The 26,637-nt window shown below is 39.9% G+C and overlaps 1 protein-coding gene across 1 annotated transcript in view; it reads left to right on the top strand.

The window, feature by feature from the left end:
- LOC117325383 (coiled-coil and C2 domain-containing protein 1-like) overlaps positions 1 to 26,637 on the top strand; it is a 46,937-nt gene that overhangs the window by 17,395 nt on the left and 2,905 nt on the right. Inside the window, 13 exon segments of the mRNA XM_033881555.1 lie at positions 488 to 544; positions 1,606 to 1,734; positions 2,525 to 2,583; positions 2,747 to 2,863; positions 3,147 to 3,214; positions 4,482 to 4,537; positions 4,988 to 5,039; positions 5,414 to 5,751; positions 6,452 to 6,475; positions 8,788 to 8,810; positions 21,270 to 21,324; positions 21,767 to 21,896; positions 25,606 to 25,730. Coding sequence (XP_033737446.1) covers positions 488 to 544; positions 1,606 to 1,734; positions 2,525 to 2,583; positions 2,747 to 2,863; positions 3,147 to 3,214; positions 4,482 to 4,537; positions 4,988 to 5,039; positions 5,414 to 5,751; positions 6,452 to 6,475; positions 8,788 to 8,810; positions 21,270 to 21,324; positions 21,767 to 21,896; positions 25,606 to 25,730 — 1,233 coding nt within the window.

Here is a 26,637-nt window from a genome sequence, read left to right as displayed (position 1 = left end):
TTCGTACTTTCTTTCGTGGTTTGGAGCTTTCACAAATTATTTCGTGGGTACAAACTTAAGTGGTTAGCTCATACAACAGTAATATAACAATGATAATTACAATAATAGTTAGTTAGTTCTTTAAAATGTTTCTTACCTCTTTTCTATAGGATTGTAGTTTATTTTGCCATTATCTCTGCAATATCCAGTTGAGCAATACAGGCCCTCTTGGCCTTTTGTTACTGTTAAAGGTTTTTTGTTTTTTAAGCTGGATACTTTTAACTACTGTTTGTACAGGGTACTGTTATGATACATTTGAAGAGTTCTGTGCTTTCTGTATGGAAAACACATTGAACCTGATACACTATATACTGGGTACTTGTCTGTAACCATACAAGGTACATGTCTGACAATATATACTGGGTACTTGTCTGTAACCATACAAGGTATATATGTCTGTGATTGTGTTTTGTACTGAATGTAATATGATCCTGTGTCTATGTTCCAGGGGTTTGAACCAATGATTGAAGCAGCAGATAGTGGTCTACCAGTGGACATGTCGCAGGTAACTTCAAGTCAAGTCAATATTTTCATCACATTATTTTAGTAGCATGTTTAAAAAAAAGAATTGATTTTGTAAATGTGCATATTTTAGAATAAAATCATTGAATTTTGTAGATGTCCATATTTTGGAGTGAAATTATTTAATTAAGTAAGGCCCTTTGTGTTGTAGATTTAATGCCCTATATGTTGTATTTAAACCTCTGTAACTTGGGGGACTAGACCTACTAAAATTGTATTCCATTTTGGTATATGAATTGGATATCATATGCAGATTAAAAGTGACAGAACCATCAATGCATCATAGATGGATCAAACTATTTCTTCTCATAAGGTACTGTCTTACAATGCTTTGCAAAAATCTCTAGATGTATTATGTATGGTTCATCCTTCTTGAGATACTTTTTGTTATTACTGTAACGGTTTAACCTCCTGCGTAGTTCACCGTTGTCCTACTCTCCAGGGTTCCTGCATAAGATCGTCGTTGGTACTACTTTGCTGCTAGTGTATAAAACAACCAAACAACTACTGCGATTTGATGACATTTATTCTCAGACATTGGTTACACGAGACATTAACAGGGAGAAATGCGAGCATTATGTGGGCACCCGGTGATATATATTCCGCGCCGGCGTAACATGAAGTTGATATATGAAAGTTGGCACACTCGGTGGCGTGAGGATGTCCGACTGTAAGCCCGGCGTTCCCTGGCGCTCCCCGGCGTTCCCTGGCGTCAGTCCCTACGCCCGGCGTACCTGGCGACAACCCGTGCCCACCTACCCTACGCCACAGCCAGCACCTCACCCGTCACAGTCCACCGGCCACCTCACTTCACCGAGTGCTATTTATAGATATCGTGTGCTCTCACCTGTTGTCCGGTCGTCGCAGCTACAGGTGTCTAAGCGACTCCCGACTACCGTGCACGGGTATATATAGCCCCGAGCCCACATAATACGTCGCAATCCTTTACATGTAACAACACAGATAGTACGCACTCAATACAAATACAGGTAAATATATACAATACACGTGCAACAAATACACGATCATTACATTACTTTACAGATGCCACCCTCTCTTACTGAGGAGGACGAGCGGTCCTTTGTCATGGTCAACCCAGATGAATGTGAAGTCAAAGGAGACAGAAATGAAATCTTCAAAAAACTAGAGCAGGATCTCATCAACCAGATCAGGGTAATCTGTCTGTGTGTCTCACCAGGTCAAATAATTCTGTCTGTGTGTCTCACCAGATCAAATCATTCTGTCTGTGCCCCACCTGATCAGTATGTGGCTGTGTGTCCCATGCTATCTGTATGTGGCTGTGTGTCCCACCCGATCAGTATGTGGCTGTGTGTCCCACCCATTCAGTATGTGGCTGTGTGTCCCACCCAATCAGTATGTGGCTGTGTGTCCCACCCAATCAGTATGTGGCTGTGTGTCCCACCCAATCAGTATGTGGCTGTGTGTCCCCCCCCAATCAGTATGTGGCTGTGTGTCCCACCCAATCAGTATGTAGCTGTGTCCCACCCGATCTGTATGTGGCTGTGTGTCCCACCAAATCAGTATATGACTGTGTGTCCCACCTGATCAGTCTGTGGCTGTGTGTCCCACCAGATCTGTATGTGGCTGTGTGTCCCACCAGATCTGTATGTGGCTGTGTGTCCCACCCGATCTGTATATGGCTGTGTGTCCCACCAATCAGTATATGGCTGTGTGTCCCACCAGATCTTTATATGTCTGTGTGTCCCACCAATCAGTATATGGCTGTGTGTCCCACCAGATCTGTATATGGCTGTGTGTCCCACCAATCAGTATATGGCTGTGTGTCCCACCAGATCTGTATGTGGCTGTTAGTCCCACCTGAGCTGTATATGACTGTGTGTCCCACCCGATCAGTATATGGCTGTGTGTCCCACCCAATCAGTGTATCCTAACAAACATATATCAAGTCATGCTGAGGTTATGTTTGGCTTTTGTTTGACAGATGAGTGCATCTAATCACCAACACTTCACAAAACTGGGAGACGTTTTAAATGCTGCAAAGTAAGTACCTCACATTTGTATAAAACTGAATCTACAGTAATTTTATAATGTTTTGTATAATCTGAAGCAATAGACAGACACTTGTTTATGTTTAAATGTTTTGGTTATCTTCTGTTTATGATTGTAGTAGTTTTTATCCAGATTTTGATTCTTTTCCATCTAGATTCCAAAAGATGGAGCAAGGATGTAGGAAAGATTTAGAAGCATTAAAAAATGCCTTCCGACATCATGATCCTGTTCCAAAGTTTCACTATGAAAACAGAACTTTCTCACTTGTACAGTAAGTATAATATACTTGTTATTATAACCAATCATTTTCTTGAAATGGCAGATTATCACATCAACACTTGTAAACTCCCGTATGAACAGAGGTCGGGGACTGTGGATTGCTGACTAATATATACACAAAGTAAATATTGATATTTGCTAAGTAGAGAGGTTGGGAATTGCTGACAATTCTGTAAATTGTCTAATTGTTATACAGATTAAGGAGATAGTAATCTTAATTTGACCTAAATTGACCTATGTGATAGAAAGTATACTCAAGACCTGTGTTATTGTAGATGTAATACAGATTTAGGAGATAATGACCTTGAGATGACCTTGGTGAGAGGAATACAACTGCCTACAAGTAAGTAAAGAGAAGTTGATATTCTCCCATTTCATTGTTCATGAATTCTGCATCAAGCTACCATCCAGGGGTGGAAACAATAGTTCTTCTACATGTTTATGTCACAGACTGAAACTAACAGAGCTAACACTGTAAACAGAATTTTCAACCAGAATCTTCAGGTTTAAGGGTTAGAGGTATATATCAATCGTGTTGTTTGTAATTCAAATTAAGTTACTTATTATTACCTTACCTGCTAAAAGGGCAAGTTAGCAAGTTGTGGTGCAGTATCTGTCGTCATACGGCTGGTGTCAACTTTTCCCTTTCCCTTCTTCTCAATAATTGAGAGATACAGAGGCATGATATTGGGCCCATAGTATGCTGAGATAAAGGGCTACCAAGTTGGTCAAATGAATGATCTGGACCCATATTGAAGGTCACAGGGGTCTAATTTGCTAAAATCTTCAAATAGTTTCTTCTCAGTAGCCAAGAGGCCCACGGACCTGATAATGGACCTGAAGCATGCTGAAGCTAAGGGCTACCAAGTTTATTAAAATGAATAACTTTGACTTACATTTAAAGTCACAGGGTTCTATATTCTAAAATATTTAAATGACTTCTTCTCATAACGAGGGGACGAAACGACCTGGTATTGGGCCTACAGCATGCTGGAAAGAAACACTACTAATTTTGTTCAAATGAATGACCTTGACCTACATTCAAGGTCATAGGATTCATATATGCTAAGTTCATTAAACAATTTTTTCTCAATAACAAAGAGGCCAAGAAACCTGATTTTAGTCTGTAGCATGCTATGATGAAGACTACCATGTTTCATCGAATGAATAACTTTGACACTTACTTTGAAAGTCACAGGGGTAAAATGTATGGCCTCTTGTTACTCACCATTGTTTTGGTCCTAAAGACCATTCATTGTTGAATGTAATAATAATAATGATTACTTCATGGATATTATGAAGAAGAAATAAATACAATTTTATTTTACTATTATATCAGGGTATATTATTGACTAGAAGGATCTGGTTTTGTGGGGACATGGATACACTATGTAGTTATTGTAAGTTTGTTTGATGACTATCATTCAGTTATAAAGAGAAGGCTGATATTGACTCTGCCTGATGCCCTGTACTTATGCACTTTCTGTCAGGTGAGCATTTAGGCCTCTTGTAGTATGTCAGCCAAGTGATATTTACCAAACTGTTGAAAATTATTTTACAGTTCATGCTGAGAGATATTTTTTATTCTGTATATCAAACTATTTTTACAGGTCATGCTGAAAAAGACTTTGACACATTTGTGAAATATGAATTTCCATACCCTACAGTAAGTTCTATTGTATAATATTTTATGTAATGGTATTCGTTTGACCTTAGTAACACTGACCATGGTACATCATCTGATTGACCTTAGTAACACTGACCACAGTACATCATCTGATTGACCTTAGTAACACTGACCATGGTACATCATCTGATTGACCTTAGAACACTGACCAGAGTACATCATCTGATTGACCTTAGTAACACTGACCACGGTACATCATCTGATTGACCTTAGTAACACTGACCATGGTACATCATCTGATTGACCTTAGTAACACTGACCATGGTACATCATCTGATTGACCTTAGAACACTGACCACAGTACATCATCTGATTGACCTTAGTAACACTGACCACGGTACATCATCTCTTTGGTATTTTATAGTTAGAAGATTACATACTTTATTGTGGATTGACTCTTAAGTGTTGTTTTTTTTATTACCTTGACAGGATGATCCACAGACTGGTAGTTCTGACACAGTAAAAGGCTCCGTTAATCCAGGTATGTAGCTGTCAAATTCAGGTTATACTTTGATCAAATACTTAATCAATTTTGTTCAGTGAAATGTATAGTTTACGTTTTTTCATCAATTGAATGTATGAAGTAAATACCTCACTAGAAATTTTATTCAGTTTGATACATCATTTTAAAAGTTTTACTGCACCTATAATGTCTTGTGACACAATTTGAACTGACACAAAATCTTGTCAACCTAACTGACACAATATTTTGTTACAATACTTCAACTGACATAAAATTTTGTCAGTAATACAGCTTTAACATTAATGAAATATAACATAAATAAATAAATAAAATCATATGTCTGTATCTGGTGATACAACTATATTTTGACAGAAAATGTGGTTTTATTTCAGAATATAATGAACCATGGAAGTTACAGATAAGTAGGAAATCAAGAGGATTTGGACGAGTGGTAGAGAGAAAGTCGGTCAAGTTTGAGGTGTTTCAGAAAAGGGGTTTCTTCAAGGGAGACAAGTTAATAGGTACCTGTAATGTAAAGCTTCTCCCTCTCGACTCCAAATGTACATATCATGACAGTCATGACCTCATGGATGGACGCAAGGCTGCAGGGGGAAAGCTGGAGGTGAAGGTTAGGATAAGGGACCCGCTCAAAAGCAAGCAGGTGGAGGAGACAAAGGAGAAATGGCTTGTGATTGACCAGTTTCTGAAGACACTGAACTCAGCACCAGCGGTAGGTAGATAATTCTCTCCAGTAAAAGATGGCTTGTTTAATGTAAAACAGACCAGTACTGACATTTAGTAATTTCATGTTCCACCAACAATAAAGTAAATGGGGATATCCTGGTCTTGGCTTGTCTGTCGTCTTTTTGTCTGTCAATTTGCTGGAGCTTTACTGGAGAACTGTACCTAAACTTTTGGGCTGACTATAATAAGTTGTTGACATGGCAGGATTTCATATTGTCTGTTTTGTTTGATTTGTGTACACACAGTAGTCTGTGAGACAGGATTTTATGTTGTCTGTTTTGTTTGATTTGTGTACATACAGTAGTCTGTGAGACAGGATTTTATGTTGTCTGTTTTGTTTGATTTGTAGTCTGTGAGACAGGATTTTATGTTGTCTGTTTTGTTTGATTTGTAGTCTGTGAGACAGGATTTTATGTTGTCTGTTTTGTTTGATTTGTAGTCTGTGAGACAGGATTTTATGTTGTCTGTTTTGTTTGATTTGTGTACACACAGTAGTCTGTGAGTCAGGATTTTATGTTGTCTGTTTTGTTTGATTTGTAGTCTGTGAGACAGGATTTTATGTTGTCTGTTTTGTTTGATTTGTAGTCTGTGAGACAGGATTTCATATTGTCTGTTTTGTTTGATTTGTGTACACACAGTAGTCTGTGAGACAGGATTTCATGTTGTCTGTTTTGTTTGATTTGTAGTCGGTGAAACAGGGGAAATCCCAGGTAAGATATAGTGTGTTTGACTCCTCCATACTAACAGTCTAATTACAAACACACCTGAGGAAATATCTAACCATATTATTAGTTTAGTTGTTTTTGTACTTATTGGATTGTTAATGTCTTGACACGAGGTAGCACTCTAAAGTAAACATGACAAGTGGCTTTTGTAAAATGGACAAAATTGGTGAAAGAGCAGTGATCCAATATTTGCATTTAAAAGGTTTAACACCTAAGGATATCAATAATGATATGGTAGCTAGGGAAAGATGCCCCTTCATATGCTATAGTGAAAAGGTGGGTGGCATAATTTAAGCGCATCTGACAGAGCCTTGAGGATGACCCCCCGTCCTGGAAGGCCTGTCAATTTTGCAACCCCAGAAATGGTAAATAAAGTTCATGATATTGTTATGACTGACAGACGAGTCACAGAAGGATATATAGCCAGTAAAGTTGGCATTTCACAGGAAAGAGAACTTTCCATTCTGACTGAGGATCTTGCAAAGAGAAAGCTTTCGGCCCGATAGGTACCAATACTTCTGACAGTTGATCATAAGCATACCAGGCGCACATTATCACTTGCTAAGCTTAACCTTTTTGAGGAAGAAACTGCCAACTTTCATCTGAGATTTGCCACTATGGATGACACATGGGTCCATCATTTTACCCCAGAGGCCACACAACAATCGAAACAATAGAAGCACCCTGGCTCTCCCCCGCCAAAGAAGGCAAAGACTGCAGTCTTAAAAAACTTTTACTTAGTAATTTAATTTTCAAGATTTAAGTCTGCTAATAGATTATCTCCAAAAGTGACAAACAATCAGTGGCACATACTATATATGCTTCACTTCTGAGGTAGTTATAGGAAAATATTAAACTTAAACGCTGCAAAAAGCTCACTTAAGGTGTGTTACTCCATCAGGACAATGCTCCTGTACACAAGTCTGTCATTGTCATGACTGCCATTCACGATTGTGGCTTTAAATTGATTTTATAATAGTGTCCGCCTTATTCACCTGATCTCGCTCCATCAGACTTTCATCTTTTTCCAAAACTGAATACAGCTGTTTCAGGCACCCACTTTCAGTCCGATGATGACGTCATACATGTAGTGGATGACTTTCTGAACAGCCAGGAAAAGGAGTTCTATAAAAGAGGCATTGATGCCCTTAAACACAAATGGCAAAAGTGTATAGATACTGAAGGGGATTATGTTGAAAAATAATACAATTTATGCAGCAAATTTCAAATCCTTCAATATGAGACTTACAACATATCAATTAGCCCTTGTATCAACTTTTAAACACTACTTATAGTCATAAACTAACGAGCAGATTTCAACCAATTTGGTGTGGGGCATCGATCCTCAGGTGAAGAAGGAATGTAAGGATTTGGTCTGAAGCATCCTTGGGTGAAGGGGAACCAATTTTGTAGAAACAGTTGGCTCCCTAGGGGCCTGAGGGGCATAGCCAAATAGGGAAATATGTAAGTATTTCCTAGGTGTGTTATTTTTGGCAAGACTTATATTCACAGACTTGCTGACCTTGACTGTGACCTTTGATCTACTTTTGAGAAATTATAAATATTACATGTCTTTATTCACTGCAAATGAAATCACATTATTTGAGTGAAGAGGGGAGAAAACATCTGGGTAGGTCACGTCCAATATACCAGATGTTTCAGTGTATGAACTGGTACTGTCGTTACATCATCATTGTTTCCACATGATTTTTATTCTCTAAATAGTCACTGACTATATCTCTCGAGATAACATTGCAGCCAGTTTAATCAGGTTGATTTTAGCAGCATGTTTATACCACAGTTTGTTACACAATGACAGTTTTTAGGATAGTTGTTACGTTTCCTCTTAATTTTCAATGTACATGTATGGTAAAATGTATAGTAAAGTAATACTGATATTTTGTGATGAATATAATCCTATAGTACATACATGACATAACACTTTAATAGTATTTCTTCCTTCAGTAATCATTATATATTTAATGCATTGATAAACATGTATGTCACAGCATGCTTCTTGGTTTATATTAGAAATAGAATCTAACCACTATCATATAATAGAATTTGTAAACTCATTCATTGATTTCATATGAAACTATATATAGGCTTGAGACATTATCAGGTAATGGTAAAATAGGAAAATTAATTAAAAAAATACTCTGATGCTATCTTACAAATATACTGATTATAATAAATAATTTGAACAAAAATGTTTTAAGATAAAAATTTGATCAACAGAATTGATACTATCACTAAACCATGATATCAATGTACTGATTCATTTTACTCTCTTTCAGGCACCATCGCCGCCAGTGAAAAGGTAAATATGGTGGTTCATGGGGTTACATCATTTGTAGTTAGTGACTGTGTGAATATATATAAGGGATTGATAACTCTACCAAACAACAACATGATACATTGTAATCTCATAACTAAACTAAACAACAACAGGACACATTGTAATCTCATAACTAAACTAAACAACAGTAGGACATATTGTTACCTCAAAACTCTACCAAACAACAGGACATATTGTAACATCACAACTCAACCAAACAACAACAGGACACATTGTTACCTCAAAACTCTACCAAACAACAACAGGACACATTGTTACCTCACAAATCTACCAAACAACAGGACATATTGTAACATCAGAACTCTACCAAACAACAACTGGACACATTGTAATCTCATAACTAAACTAAACAACAACAGGACATATTGTAATCTCATAACTAAACTAAACAACAGCAGGACATATTGTAACATCAGAACTCTACCAAACAACAACTGGACACATTGTAATCTCGTAACTAAACTAAACAACAACATGACATATTGTAATCTCATAACTAAACTAAACAACAACAGGACACATTGTAACATCAAAACTCTACCAAACAACAACTGGACACATTGTAATCTCATAACTAAATAAACAACAACAGGACATATTGTAACATCAGAACTCTACCAAACAACAACAGGACACCCCAAAACTCTACCAAACAACAGGACACATTGTAACATCAGAACTCTATAAAACAACAACAGGACACATTGTTACCTCAAAACTCTACCAAACAACAACAGGACACATTGTTACCTCAAAACTCTACCAAACAACAACAGGACATATTGTTACCTCAAAACTCTACCAAACAACAACAGGACACCCCAAAAATCTACCAAACAACAGGACACATTGTAACATCAGAACTCTATAAAACAACAACAGGATACATTATTACCTCAAAACTCTACCAAACAACAACAGGACACATTGTTACCTCAAAACTCTACCAAACAACAACAGGACATATTGTTACCTCAAAACTCTACCAAACAACAACAAGACACCCCAAAACTCTACCAAACAACAACAGGACATATTGTTACCTCAAAACTCTACCAAACAACAACAGGACACATTGTTACCTCAAAACTCTACCAAACAACAACAAGACACCCCAAAACTCTACCAAACAACAACAGGACACATTGTTACCTCAAAACTCTACCAAAACAACAACAGATTTGATGTTCCATGCTCTCCTAATGCTATATTATCCAACAAAAATATTGATGCATGTGTAAGCATCTGATTACCATATTGAATACAGACAGGTCAGTGTCCATAGAAGCAGGATAGGTAAGATCTTTGTAATATTACTATGATTTAAAGGTACAACTCCTTGTGTGGTGAATCAGTTGTATTGACTAACTTGTTGTCATTGGTGAAGTGGTGTTTAGTATGAAATAATGGTTTCGAGTACCAGTAAGATCTTCTTTTGTTTTCTCTTTTTCGTGTTCTTTTCTTTAAAGTTTTCTATTTTTTAAAAATATTTTTCTCAGGATTCAGTTATCCATTGCTTTCAGGACAAAAAATGACTTTCAATATTTTCTTTCAACATACAAAATTCATTTTCAAATACATCCCAACACAACAGATACAGTACACATAATTGGTGGGGAGAGCACATGTAGGCTGGGGTAGATAGGATTCACAGGCTGTTTTTTCATGAATAAACATGACAATCGTCTACGCTACAGGATTACAGACAAGCGCTTACATGTACAAAAAGTAGATACATTACTACTTCATGCACAATTACCTCCACAATTATGCGATTTCACAATACCTGTATGAATATTCCTTAGAAAAGATGAAGGCAAAATGTCCCTGATCAATCGTGTTGTCCCTATTCGTCAAATTCTGAGCTTGTGAATTCTGAAAGCTTAATGATGTACAAAACATGGCTTCAACCCTGCATTTAGTGAATTAATTAGCTGTTGGAAAAAGCTCCAGTATACATGAGATATATAAGTCTTTTTAAGGTGAAATCTTTTATTAAGAATATACTTCTATCATTTACTGTGTTTATAACACCAACTTTGACAGTTTTCCAGTCAGATAGTGGCCCTGTAACTTAAATACAGAAATAGGTTTCTAACATGTAAATCACTGAACTTTTGAGACGATCACAATTAATAATGATAGCAGTTTCAAAATAGTGATAAATCAATCTTTCGAACAGATACTTTTTCTCAATCTGTGAAAAAAACAACTTTAAGTTAAGTTGGTAACAAATTTCTTTTTTTTTTCTCACAGCTCATTATGTTCCGTCAGCTGATTGTCTCAAAAGTTCATTGACTGAGCATGGCGTGTTCAGAAGTGACACGGAGAAGAGGAGTCTATTAACTGAACAATAAATGTGATAAAAAATAGAAGTTTCTGCAGGAGTGATTCTCATCAAGAACATTTAAATCCGTCCATCTTGTTTTGTTACCGAGTTTCAAAGTGATATATTTTTCTGTCCTTTACATAATAGTATACATTTATGATAGTGTTCTGTCCTTTACATAATAGTATACATTTATGATAGTGTTCTGTCCTTTACATAATAGTATACATTTATGACAGTGTTCTGTCCCTTTTAAGTATAAAGTGCTGATTTGTGAATCTGCGCAGATTGTTTTCTCGACAATAAGTGTTTTTATCAAAACATGCCTGTGACAATGATACTTTTTTACTTTAAGTGATAACATTTTGTTAGGTTTTTGTTACTTTTTGTTACTTTGTGTTGTTACCTTTCAGTGCAGACAATTCAGTTGAAAAATCTTTTAAAAATTGTTAACCTTACATTAATAAAATTGGTTGAAATTTTTAATTTGAAAACATTTATACTTATTTCTAAACAATTTTGAAACAGCAACCCTAGGCGATCATCAAGAAATTTCACTCTCGGAGGAATCAAAATGTCGTTTATTTCTATGATAAATCCTGATGACTTTAGGATGGGGACGAGAAATAATTCTTCCCAGAAAATGCTAACATTACACTAGACAATCTTATCTCCTTCCGCGAAGTATTTGTTTGCGATTAAGTAGTATGATTCATGCTTTATATGCATATGTTTGAAGACATTTACGGTGTATTTAAGATAAATAGATTATAGAAAAACAGTTAAATCATACAAACTCTTGTTGAAGCTACATAGAAAACTCACATTGAGCATTTGGGTTGAAAAAAATAGCCCTCGCCTGTCAAATACTGTTTTTAGTCTCTGGTTTTCCAGCTCTTTATCATAAATAATCCCAGATGAACCAAACGACACTATCCTAGACATTACCCTGATCGTATATCATAGATAATCCCCACAACACTGTCCTAGACATTACCCTGATCATCCCCACAACACTGTCCTAGAAATTACCCTGATCATCCCCGCAACACTGTCCTAGACATTACCCTGATAATCCCCACAACACTGTCCTAGACATTACCCTGATCATCCCCACAACACTGTCCTAGACATTACCCTGATCATCCCCACAACACTGTCCTAGACATTACCCTGATCTATATCATAGATAATCCTCACAACACTGTCCTAGACATTACCCTGATCATCCCCGCAACACTGTCCTAGACATTACCCTGATAATCCCCACAACACTGTCCTAGACATTACCCTGATCATCCCCACAACACTGTCCTAGACATTACCCTGATCATCCCCACAACACTGTCCTAGACATTACCCTGATCATCCCCACAACACTGTCCTAGACATTACCCTGATCTATATCATAGATAATCCCCACAACACTGTCCTAGACATTACCCTGACCTATATCATAGATAATCCCCACAACACTGTCCTAGACATTACCCTGATCATCCCCACAACACTGGCCTAGACATTACCCTGATCATCCCCACAACACTGTCCTAGACATTACCCTGACTTATATCATAGATAATCCCCACAACACTGTCCTAGACATTACCCTGATCATCCCCACAACACTGTCCTAGACATTACCCTGATCATCCTCACAACACTGTCCTAGACATTACCCTGACCTATATCATAGATAATCCCCACAACACTGTCCTAGACATTACCCTGATCATCCCCACAACACTGTCCTAGACATTACCCTGATCATCCCCACAATACTGTCCTAGACATTACCCTGATCATCCCCACAACACTGTCCTAGACATTACCCTGATCATCCCCACAACACTGTCCTAGACATTACCCTGATCATCCCCACAACACTGTCCTAGACATTACCCTGATCATCCCCACAACACTGTCCTAGACATTACCCTGATCATCCCCACAACACTGTCCTAGACATTACCCTGATCATCCCCACAACACTGTCCTAGACATTACCTTGATCATCCCCACAACACTGTCCTAGACATTACCCTGATCATCCCCACAACACTGTCCTAGACATTACCCTGATCTATATCATAGATAATCCCCACAATACTGTCCTAGACATTACCCTGATCATCCCCACAACACTGTCCTAGACATTACCCTGATAATCCCCACAACACTGTCCTAGACATTACCCTGATCATCCTCACAATACTGTCCTAGACATTACCCTGATCATCCCCACAACACTGTCCTAGACATTACCCTGATCATCCCCACAACACTGTCCTAGACATTACCCTGATCATCCCCACAACACTGTCCTAGACATTACCCTGATCTTCCCCACAACACTGTCCTAGACATTACCCTGATCATCCCCACAACACTGTCCTAGACATTACCCTGATCATCCCCACAACACTGTCCTAGACATTACCCTGATTATCCCCACAACACTGTCCTAGACATTACCCTGATCTTCCCCATAACACTGTCCTAGACATTACCCTGATCATCCCCACAACACTGTCCTAGACATTACCCTGATCATCCCCACAACACTGTCCTAGACATTACCCTGATCATCCCCACAACACTGTCCTAGACATTATCCTGATCTATATCATAGATAATCCCCACAACACTGTCCTAGACATTACCCTGATTATCCCCACAACACTGTCCTAGACATTACCCTGATCATCCCCACAATACTGTCCTAGACATTACCCTGATCATCCCCACAACACTGTCCTAGACATTACCCTGATCATCCCCGCAACACTGTCCTAGACATTACCCTGATCATCCCCACAACACTGTCCTAGACATTATCCTGATCTATATCATAGATAATCCCCACAACACTGTCCTAGACATTACCCTGATCATCCCCACAACACTGTCCTAGACATTACCCTGATCATCCCCACAACACTGTCCTAGACATTACCCTGATCATCCCCGCAACACTGTCCTAGACATTACCCTGATCATCCCCACAACACTGTCCTAGACATTACCCTGATCATCCCCACAACACTGTCCTAGACATTACCCTGATCATCCCCACAACACTGTCCTAGACATTATCCTGATCTATATCATAGATAATCCCCACAACACTGTCCTAGACATTACCCTGATTATCCCCACAACACTGTCCTAGACATTACCCTGATCATCCCCACAACACTGTCCTAGACATTACCTTGATCATCCCCACAACACTGTCCTAGACATTACCCTGATCATCCCCACAACACTGTCCTAGACATTACCCTGATCATCCCCACAACACTGTCCTAGACATAACCCTGATCATCCCCACAACACTGTCCTAGACATTACCTTGATTATCCCCACAACACTGTCCTAGACATAACCCTGATCATCCCCGCAACACTGTCCTAGACATTACCCTGATCATCCCCACAACACTGTCCTAGACATTACCCTGATCATCCCCACAACACTGTCCTAGACATTACCCTGATCATCCCCACAACACTGTCCTAGACATTACCCTGATTATCCCCACAACACTGTCCTAGACACTACCCTGATCTATATCATAGATAATCCCCACAACACTGTCCTAGACATCACCCTGATCATCCCCACAACACTGTCCTAGACATTACCCTGATCATCCCCACAACACTGTCCTAGACACTACCCTGATCTATATCATAGATAATCCCCACAACACTGTCCTAGACATAACCCTGATCATCCCCGCAACACTGTCCTAGACATTACCCTGATCATCCCCACAACACTGTCCTAGACATTACCCTGATCATCCCCACAACACTGTCCTAGACATTACCCTGATCATCCCCACAACACTGTCCTAGACATTACCCTGATCATCCCCACAACACTGTCCTAGACATTATCCTGATCTATATCATAGATAATCCCCACGACACTGTCCTAGACATTACCCTGATCATCCCCACAACACTGTCCTAGACATTACCCTAATCATCCCCACAACACTGTCCTAGACATTACCCTGATCATCCCCACAACACTGTCCTAGACATTACCCTGATCATCCCCACAACACTGTCCTAGACATTACCCTGATCATCCCCACAACACTGTCCTAGACATTACCCTGATCATCCCCACAACACTGTCCTAGACATTACCCTGATCATCCCCACAACACTGTCCTAGACATTACCCTGACCTATATCATAGATAATCCCCACGACACTGTCCTAGACATTACCCTGATCATCCCCACAACACTGTCCTAGACATTACCCTGATAATCCCCACAACACTGTCCTAGACATTACCCTGATCATCCCCACAACACTGTCCTAGACATTACCCTGATTATCCCCACAACACTGTCCTAGACATTACCCTGATCATCCCCACAACACTGTCCTAGACATTACCCTGATCATCCCCACAACACTGTCCTAGACATTACCCTGATCATCCCCACAACACTGTCCTAGACATTACCCTGATCATCCCCACAACACTGTCCTAGACATTACCCTGATCATCCCCACAACACTGTCCTAGACATTACCCTGATCATCCCCACAACACTGTCCTAGACATTATCCTGATCTATATCATAGATAATCCCCACGACACTGTCCTAGACATTACCCTGATCATCCCCACAACACTGTCCTAGACATTACCCTAATCATCCCCACAACACTGTCCTAGACATTACCCTGATTATCCCCACAACACTGTCCTAGACATTACCCTGATCATCCCCGCAACACTGTCCTAGACATTACCCTGATCATCCCCACAACACTGTCCTAGACATTACCCTGATCATCCCCACAACACTGTCCTAGACATTACCCTGATCATCCCCACAACACTGTCCTAGACATTACCCTGATTATCCCCACATCACTGTCCTAGACATTACCCTGATCGTATATCATAGATAATCCCCACAACACTGTCCTAGACATTACCCTGATTATCCCCACAACACTGTCCTAGACATTACCCTGATCATCCCCGCAACACTGTCCTAGACATTACCCTGATCATCCCCACAACACTGTCCTAGACATTACCCTGATAATCCCCACAACACTGTCCTAGACATTACCCTGATCATCCCCACAACACTGTCCTAGACATTACCCTGATCATCCCCACAACACTGTCCTAGACATTACCCTGATCATCCCCACAACACTGTCCTAGACATTACCCTGATCATCCCCACAACACTGTCCTAGACATTACCCTGATCATCCCCACAACACTGTCCTAGACATTACCCTGATCATCCCCACAACACTGTCCTAGACACTACCCTGATCATCCCCACAACACTGTCCTAGACATTACCCTGATCATCCCCACAACACTGTCCTAGACATTACCCTGATCATCCCCACAACACTGTCCTAGACATTACCCTGATCATCCCCACAACACTGTCCTAGACATTACCCTGATCTATATCATAGATAATCCCCACAACACTGTCCTAGACATTACCCTGATCTATATCATAGATAATCCCCACAACACTGTCCTAGACACTACCCTGATCTATATCATAGATAATCCCCACAACACTGTCCTAGACATTACCCTGATCATCCCCACAACACTGTCCTAGACATTACCCTGATTATCCCCACAACACTGTCCTAGACATTACCCTGATTATCCCCACAACACTGTCCTAGACATTACCCTGATTATCCCCACAACACTGTCCTAGACATTACCTTGATCATCCCCACAACACTGTCCTAGACATTACCCTGATCATCCCCACAACACTGTCCTAGACATTACCCTGATCATCCCCACAACACTGTCCTAGACATTACCCTAATCATCCCCACAACACTGTCCTAGACATTACCCTGATCATCCCCACAACACTGTCCTAGACATTACCCTGATCATCCCCACAACACTGTCCTAGACATTACCCTGATTATCCCCACAACACTGTCCTAGACATTACCCTGATTATCCCCACAACACTGTCCTAGACATTACCCTGATCATCCCCACAACACTGTCCTAGACATTACCCTGATCATCCCCACAACACTGTCCTAGACATTACCCTGATCATCCCCACAACACTGTCCTAGACATTACCTTGATCATCCCCACAACACTGTCCTAGACATTACCCTGATCTATATCATAGATAATCCCCACAACACTGTCCTAGACATTACCCTGATCATCCCCGCAACACTGTCCTAGACATTACCCTGATCATCCCCACAACACTGTCCTAGACATTACCCTGATCATCCCCACAACACTGTCCTAGACATTACCCTGATCATCCCCACAACACTGTCCTAGACATTACCCTGATCATCCCCACAACACTGTCCTAGACATTACCTTGATCATCCCCACAACACTGTCCTAGACATTACCCTGATCATCCCCACAACACTGTCCTAGACACTACCCTGATCTATATCATAGATAATCCCCACAACACTGTCCTAGACATTACCCTGATCATCCCCACAACACTGTCCTAGACATTACCCTGATCATCCCCACAACACTGTCCTAGACATTACCCTGATTATCCCCACAACACTGTCCTAGACATTACCCTGATCATCCCCACAACACTGTCCTAGACATTACCCTGATCATCCCCACAACACTGTCCTAGACATTACCCTGATTATCCCCACAACACTGTCCTAGACATTACCCTGATCATCCCCACAACACTGTCCTAGACATTACCCTGATCATCCCCGCAACACTGTCCTAGACATTACCCTGATCATCCCCACAACACTGTCCTAGACATTACCCTGATCATCCCCACAACACTGTCCTAGACATTACCCTGATCATCCCCACAACACTGTCCTAGACATTACCCTGATCTATATCATAGATAATCCTCACAACACTGTCCTAGACATTACCCTGATCATCCCCACAACACTGTCCTAGACATTACCCTGATTATCCCCACAACACTGTCCTAGACATTACCCTGATGATCCCCACAACACTGTCCTAGACATTACCCTGATTATCCCCACAACACTGTCCTAGACATTACCCTGATCTATATCATAGATAATCCCCACAACACTGTCCTAGACATTACCCTGATCATCCCCACAACACTGTCCTAGACATTACCCTGATCATCCTCACAACACTGTCCTAGACATTACCCTGATCATCCCCACAACACTGTCCTAGACATTACCCTGATCATCCCCACAACACTGTCCTAGACATTACCCTGATTATCCCCACAACACTGTCCTAGACATTACCCTGATCATCCCCGCAACACTGTCCTAGACATTACCCTGATCATCCCCACAACACTGTCCTAGACATTACCCTGATCATCCCCACAACACTGTCCTAGACATTACCCTGATCATCCCCACAACACTGTCCTAGACATTACCCTGATAATCCCCGCAACACTGTCCTAGACATTACCCTGATCATCCCCACAACACTGTCCTAGACATTATCCTGATCTATATCATAGATAATCCCCACGACACTGTCCTAGACATTACCCTGATCATCCCCACAACACTGTCCTAGACATTACCTTGATCATCCCCACAACACTGTCCTAGACATTACCCTGATCTTCCCCACAACACTGTCCTAGACATTATCCTGATCTTCCCCACAACACTGTCCTAGACATTACCCTGATCATCCCCACAACACTGTCCTAGACATTACCCTGATTATCCCCACAACACTGTCCTAGACATTACCCTGATCATCCCCACAACACTGTCCTAGACATTACCCTGATCATCCCCACAACACTGTCCTAGACATTATCCTGATGATCCCCACAACACTGTCCTAGACATTACCCTGATCATCCCCACAACACTGTCCTAGACATTACCCTGATCATCCCCACAACACTGTCCTAGACATTACCCTGATCATCCCCACAACACTGTCCTAGACATTACCCTGATCATCCCCACAACACTGTCCTAGACATTACCCTGATCATCCCCACAACACTGTCCTAGACATTACCCTGACTTATATCATAGATAATCCCCACAACACTGTCCTAGACATTACCCTGATCATCCCCACAACACTGTCCTAGACATTACCCTAATCATCCCCACAACACTGTCCTAGACATTACCCTGATCATCCCCGCAACACTGTCCTAGACATTACCCTGATCATCCCCACAACACTGTCCTAGACATTACCCTGATCATCCCCACAACACTGTCCTAGACATTACCCTGATTATCCCCACAACACTGTCCTAGACACTACCCTGATCTATATCATAGATAATCCCCACAACACTGTCCTAGACATTACCCTGATCATCCCCGCAACACTGTCCTAGACATTACCCTAATCATCCCCACAACACTGTCCTAGACATTACCCTGATCATCCCCACAACACTGTCCTAGACATTACCCTGATCATCCCCGCAACACTGTCCTAGACATTACCCTGATCATCCCCGCAACACTGTCCTAGACATTACCCTGATCATCCCCACAACACTGTCCTAGACATTACCCTGATTATCCCCACATCACTGTCCCAGACATTACCCTGATCATCCCCGCAACACTGTCCTAGACATTACCCTGATCATCCCCGCAACACTGTCCTAGACATTACCCTGATCATCCCCACAACACTGTCCTAGACATTACCCTGATCATCCCCACAACACTGTCCTAGAAATTACCCTGATCATCCTCACAACACTGTCCTAGACATTACCCTGATCTATATCATAGATAATCCCCACAACACTGTCCTAGACATTACCCTGATCATCCCCACAACACTGTCCTAGACATTACCCTGATCATCCCCACAACACTGTCCTAGACATTACCCTGATCATCCTCACAACACTGTCCTAGACATTACCCTGATCATCCCCACAACACTGTCCTAGACATTACCCTGATCATCCCCACAACACTGTCCTAGACATTACCCTGATCATCCCCACAACACTGTCCTAGACATTACCCTGATCATCCCCACAACACTGTCCTAGACATTACCCTGATCATCCCCACAACACTGTCCTAGACATTACCCTGATCATCCCCACAACACTGTCCTAGACATTACCCTGATCATCCCCACAACACTGTCCTAGACATTACCCTGATCATCCCCACAACACTGTCCTAGAAATTACCCTGATCATCCTCACAACACTGTCCTAGACATTACCCTGATCTATATCATAGATAATCCTCACAACACTGTCCTAGACATTACCCTGATCATCCCCACAACACTGTCCTAGACATTACCCTGATCATCCCCACAACACTGTCCTAGAAATTACCCTGATCATCCTCACAACACTGTCCTAGACATTACCCTGATCTATATCATAGATAATCCCCACAACACTGTCCTAGACATTACCCTGATCATCCCCACAACACTGTCCTAGACATTACCCTGATCATCCTCACAACACTGTCCTAGACATTACCCTGATCTATATCATAGATAATCCCCACAATACTGTCCTAGACATTACCCTGATCTATATCATAGATAATCCCCACAACACTGGCCTAGACATTACCCTGATCTATATCATAGATAATCCCCACAACACTGTCCTAGACATTACCCTGATCATCCCCACAACACTGTCCTAGACATTACCCTGATCATCCCCACAACACTGTCCTAGACATTACCCTGATCATCCCCACAACACTGTCCTAGACATAACCCTGATCTATATCATAGATAATCCTCACAACACTGTCCTAGACATTACTCTGATCATCCCCACAACACTGTCCTAGACATTACCCTGATCTGTATCATATATTCAAGGTCAAATGGGTCAAATTTGTCAAAGCAAAAAACTTGTTTTGATTGCCTACCAGGTGAGAGATGTAGATCCATTGGTCCATCATGACGGATAATTAAGAGTAAAGAAGAGTTTAACATACATAACATCCAATGGTAAGTGTCTATAATCTCATGTTTACGGTAGATTGTATTAGTCTCCCTCGTGTACCTGTTACTAATCAACACTATTTCTTTTACAGTGGTTCCACCTGTATAGAAGTGTTGAGATTCGAAAAACAACAGCTGGATCTTCAGGTATGGAATTTGTACAAATGTTTTTTTGTATCTTAACCAATTACAGAAATCAAGTCTTTAAAATCTTGTATATTTATTCCATTAAAAGAACATGTTAAAATCTTGTATATTTATTCCATTAAAAGAACATGTTAAAATCTTGTATATTTATTCCATTAAAAGAACATGTTAAAATCTTGTATATTTATTCCATTAAAAGAACATGTTAAAATCTTGTATATTTATTCCATTAAAAGAACATGTTAAAATCTTGTATATTTATTCCATTAAAAGAACATGTTAAAATCTTGTATATTTATTCCATTAAAAGAACAAATCTCATTCGACTGGCCCTAGCTGTGGAATAAAATCAGAAAAATACAGATATATACATGTACCTGGATAATGGACACTGGTTTATTACATAACACCTGAAAAATTATATTGAATTGGTTCTTCACAGATTAATAGTCTTAGAGATCGTCTCAGCACAGATCAGCTTAAAGCTCTACAGAATAAAAGTCAGCTTTTGACGCAGAGAATGGATCAGAAGCAGGCAGAGCTCAAGAAAGGAGGAAAAGCTGCCCTCAAAGGTAACAATGAAAAATATCAAGCACATTTTGAACTTTAAATCACTCTTGTGTATCCCTTAGCAATATTAGTTCTTCTTAGAAACCCCAAAATTTCTATTGAATTTTGCAGAAACATTCCATAGTTTCTAGGTCCTCAGATGTCTATTGGTGTCTATATCCCAGATGACTATTGGTGTCTATATCCCAGATGACTATTAGTGTCTATATCCCAGATAACTATTGGTGTCTATATGACTATTGGTGTCTATATCCCAGATAACTATTGGTGTCTATATCCCAGATGACTATCGGTGTCTATATCCCAGATAACTATTGGTGTCTATATCCCAGATGACTATTGGTGTCTATATCCCAGATGACTATTGGTGTCTATATCCCAGATAACTATTGGTGTCTATATCCCAGATGACTATTGGTGTCTATATCCCAGATGACTATTAGTGTCTATATCCCAGATGACTATAGGTGTCTATATCCCAGATGACTATTGGTGTCTATATCCCAGATGACTATTAGTGTCTATATCCCAGATAACTATTGATGTCTATATCCCAGATGACTATAGGTGTCTATATCCCAGATGACTATTGGTGTCTATATCCCAGATGACTATTAGTGTCTATATCCCAGATAACTATTGATGTCTATATCCCAGATGACTATTGGTGTCTATGGCTATTGGTGTCTATATCCCAGATGTCTATTGGTGTCTATATCCCAGATAACTATTGATGTCTATATCCCAGATGACTATTGGTGTCTATATGACTATTGGTGTCTATATCCCAGATAACTATTGGTGTCTATATCCCAGATGACTATTGGTGTCTATATCCCAGATAACTATTGGTGTCTATATCCCAGATAACTATTGGTGTCTATATCCCAGATAACTATTGGTGTCTATATCCCAGATGACTATCGGTGTCTATATCCCAGATGACTATCGGTGTCTATATCCCAGATGACTATTGGTGTCTATATCCCAGATGACTATTGGTGTCTATATCCCAGATAACTATTGATGTCTATATCCCAGATAACTATTGGTGTCTATATCCCAGATAACTATTGGTGTCTATATCCCAGATGACTATCGGTGTCTATATGACTATTGGTGTCTATATCCCAGATAACTATTGGTGTCTATATGACTATTGGTGTCTATATCCCAGATAACTATTGGTGTCTATATCCCAGATGACTATCGGTGTCTATATCCCAGATAACTATTGGTGTCTATATCCCAGATAACTATTGGTGTCTATATCCCAGATGACTATTGGTGTCTATATCCCAGATAACTATTGGTGTCTATATCCCAGATAACTATTGGTGTCTATATCCCAGATAACTATTGGTGTCTATATCCCAGATGACTATTGGTGTCTATATCCCAGATGACTATCGGTGTCTATATCCCAGATGGCTATTGGTGTCTATATGACTATTGGTGTCTATATCCCAGATGACTATTGGTGTCTATATACCAGATGACTATTGGTGTCTATATCCCAGATGACTATTGGTGTCTATATCCCAGATGTCTATTGGTGTCTATATCCCAGATAACTATTGATGTCTATATCCCAGATGACTATTGGTGTCTATATGACTATTGGTGTCTATATCCCAGATAACTATTGGTGTCTATATCCCAGATGACTATTGGTGTCTATATCCCAGATAACTATTGGTGTCTATATCCCAGATAACTATTGGTGTCTATATCCCAGATAACTATTGGTGTCTATATCCCAGATGACTATCGGTGTCTATATCCCAGATGACTATTGGTGTCTATATCCCAGATGACTATTGGTGTCTATATCCCTGATAACTATTGGTGTCTATATACCAGATAACTATTGGTGTCTATATCCCAGATAACTATTGGTGTCTATATCCCAGATGACTATCGGTGTCTATATGACTATTGGTGTCTATATCCCAGATAACTATTGGTGTCTATATGACTATTGGTGTCTATATCCCAGATAACTATTGGTGTCTATATCCCAGATGACTATCGGTGTCTATATCCCAGATAACTATTGGTGTCTATATCCCAGATAACTATTGGTGTCTATATCCCAGATAACTATTGGTGTCTATATCCCAGATGACTATTGGTGTCTATATCCCAGATGACTATCGGTGTCTATATCCCAGATGGCTATCGGTGTCTATATCCCAGATGGCTATTGGTGTCTATATGACTATTGGTGTCTATATCCCAGATGACTATTGGTGTCTATATACCAGATGACTATTGGTGTCTATATCCCAGATGACTATTGGTGTCTATATCCCAGATGACTATTGGTGTCTATATCCCAGATGACTATTGGTGTCTATATCCCAGATGACTATTGGTGTCTATATCCCAGATGACTATTGGTGTCTATATCCCAGATAACTATTGGTGTATATATCTCAGATGACTATTGGTGTCTATATCCCAGATAAATATCAGTGTATATATCCCAGATGACTATTGGTGTCTATATCCCAGATGACTATCGGTGTCTATATCCCAGATGACTATTGGTGTCTATATCCCAGATGACTATTGGTGTCTATATCCCAGATAACTATTGGTGTCTATATCCCAAATGACTATTGGTGTCTATATCCCAGATAACTATTGGTGTCTATATCCCAGATGTCTATTGGTGTCTATGACTATTGGTGTCTATATTCCAGATGACTATTGGTGTCTATATCCCAGATAACTATTGGTGTCTATATCCCAGATGTCTATTGGTGTCTATGACTATTGGTGTCTATATTCCAGATGACTATTGGTGTCTATATCCCAGATAACTATTGGTGTCTATATCCCAGATAACTATTGGTGTCTATATCCCAGATGACTATTGGTGTCTATATCCCAGATGACTATTGGTGTCTATATCCCAGATGACTATTGGTGTCTATATTCCAGATGACTATTGGTGTCTATATCCCAGATGACTATCGGTGTCTATATCCCAGATGACTATTGGTGTCTATATCCTAGATGACGATTGGTGTCTATATGACTATTGGTGTCTATATCCCAGATGACTATTGGTGTCTATATCCCAGATAACTATTGGTGTCTATATCCAAGATGACTTGGTGTCTATATCCCAGATGACTATCAGTGTCTCAGATGACTATCAGTGTCTATATCCCAGATAACTATTGGTGTCTATATCCCAGATAACTATTGGTGTCTATATCCCAGATGACTATTGGTGTCTATGACTATTGGTGTCTATATCCCAGATGACTATTGGTGTCTATATCCCAGATGACTATTGGTGTCTATATCCCAGATGACTATTGGTGTCTATATCCCAGATGACTATTGGTGTCTATATCCCAGATGACTATTGGTGTCTATATGACTATTGGTGTCTATATCCCAGATGACTATTGGTGTCTATATCCCAGATAACTATTGGTGTCTATATCCCAGATGACTATCGGTGTTTAGGTCTAAATGATTACAATGTGTTGGTGTCTAGTTCCTAGATAACTACAATGTGTTGGTGTCTAGTTCCTAGATAACTACAATGTGTTGTTAGTTTACAGGTGTAACTAGTGTTCTCTAGGTCCCAGATGACAGGTGACATGTTATTGCTAGGTTCCATGGTGGTAAGATTTACACTTATCTTTCTGATTTAATTATTATTGAATAAATTATATGTTTATGTTTCAGCCTATGTCCAACAGGTGGACCAGGAGATACCGGCTTATGAAGAGGAAGCTCGTCATCATGCCAAAGCAGGCGACATGCATAAGGCTCAAATGATGCTGAACAAAATTAAACATGCTGAGAAAGAGGTAAAAATAGCAGTCATACGTAAATACTGTAATATGTAAAATTAGCGATCATACATAAATTCTCTATTAGGTAAAAATAACAGTCATGATAATTATGTAAGTTCTGTAATAGGCCAAGGAAGAGGTAAAAATAACAGTCATACGTAAGTTCTGTAATAGGCCAAGGAAGAGGTAAAAATAGCAGTGATATGTAAGTTCTGTAATAGGCCAAGGAAGAGGTAAAAATAACAGTGATACGTAAGCTCTGTTACAGAATTGTAATAGGTGCAAAAAGAGGTAAAAATAGTAGGCTTCCCTAGTTATCAAATGGTGAAGAGGAAGAGGGAAGTCAAGAGAAAAGTAGAGAAAAGAGAAGTTTTTCTCCCACACTTCACCTGTTTATCTCCAGTTTTAGACGCGAGAGATTTCTCTCTCAACCCCTACTAGGGTATGACAGATTGCATGCGCTAACCTTCTGAACCGAAAGTACTTACGGAAGTGCTTTTTGAGTGACATCACTAATAGTTCCCGCGTTGTTATTTAATGTTAAATATGCGTAAGACATAAAGATATACTGTTGTTAACATCAGAATAGTATCACTGAGACCTTATTTTAGTGTCTGTTTGAATAAATATTGTGTATTAATTTTAGACCTATGTGTAATGATATTGGTATGCAAATTTTTGGGGATGTGATGGGTACTTTTCAAATGAGGATATTCGTGCGCCGACTATGTGCATTTGTTTACAAACATACCTTGACAACCTATTTAAAATGCAATTACTTGAAGTGATGGGAGAAAAAAAATTATTCCGACCCCAGGGAGTGTGACAAAGAAATCTCAACCCATTGTGAAATTCATGAATTGCCCCTTGGGTTGAGATTTCTTTGTCACACCCCCAAGGCAGGGAAAGATTCTATTATTCA

Source organism: Pecten maximus, chromosome 4 (assembly GCF_902652985.1).
Source record: "Pecten maximus chromosome 4, xPecMax1.1, whole genome shotgun sequence".
Lineage (NCBI taxonomy): Eukaryota > Metazoa > Mollusca > Bivalvia > Pectinida > Pectinidae > Pecten > Pecten maximus.
The sequence above is the reverse complement of the archived record's forward strand: the minus strand, read 5'-3'. Positions and strand labels throughout refer to the sequence as shown.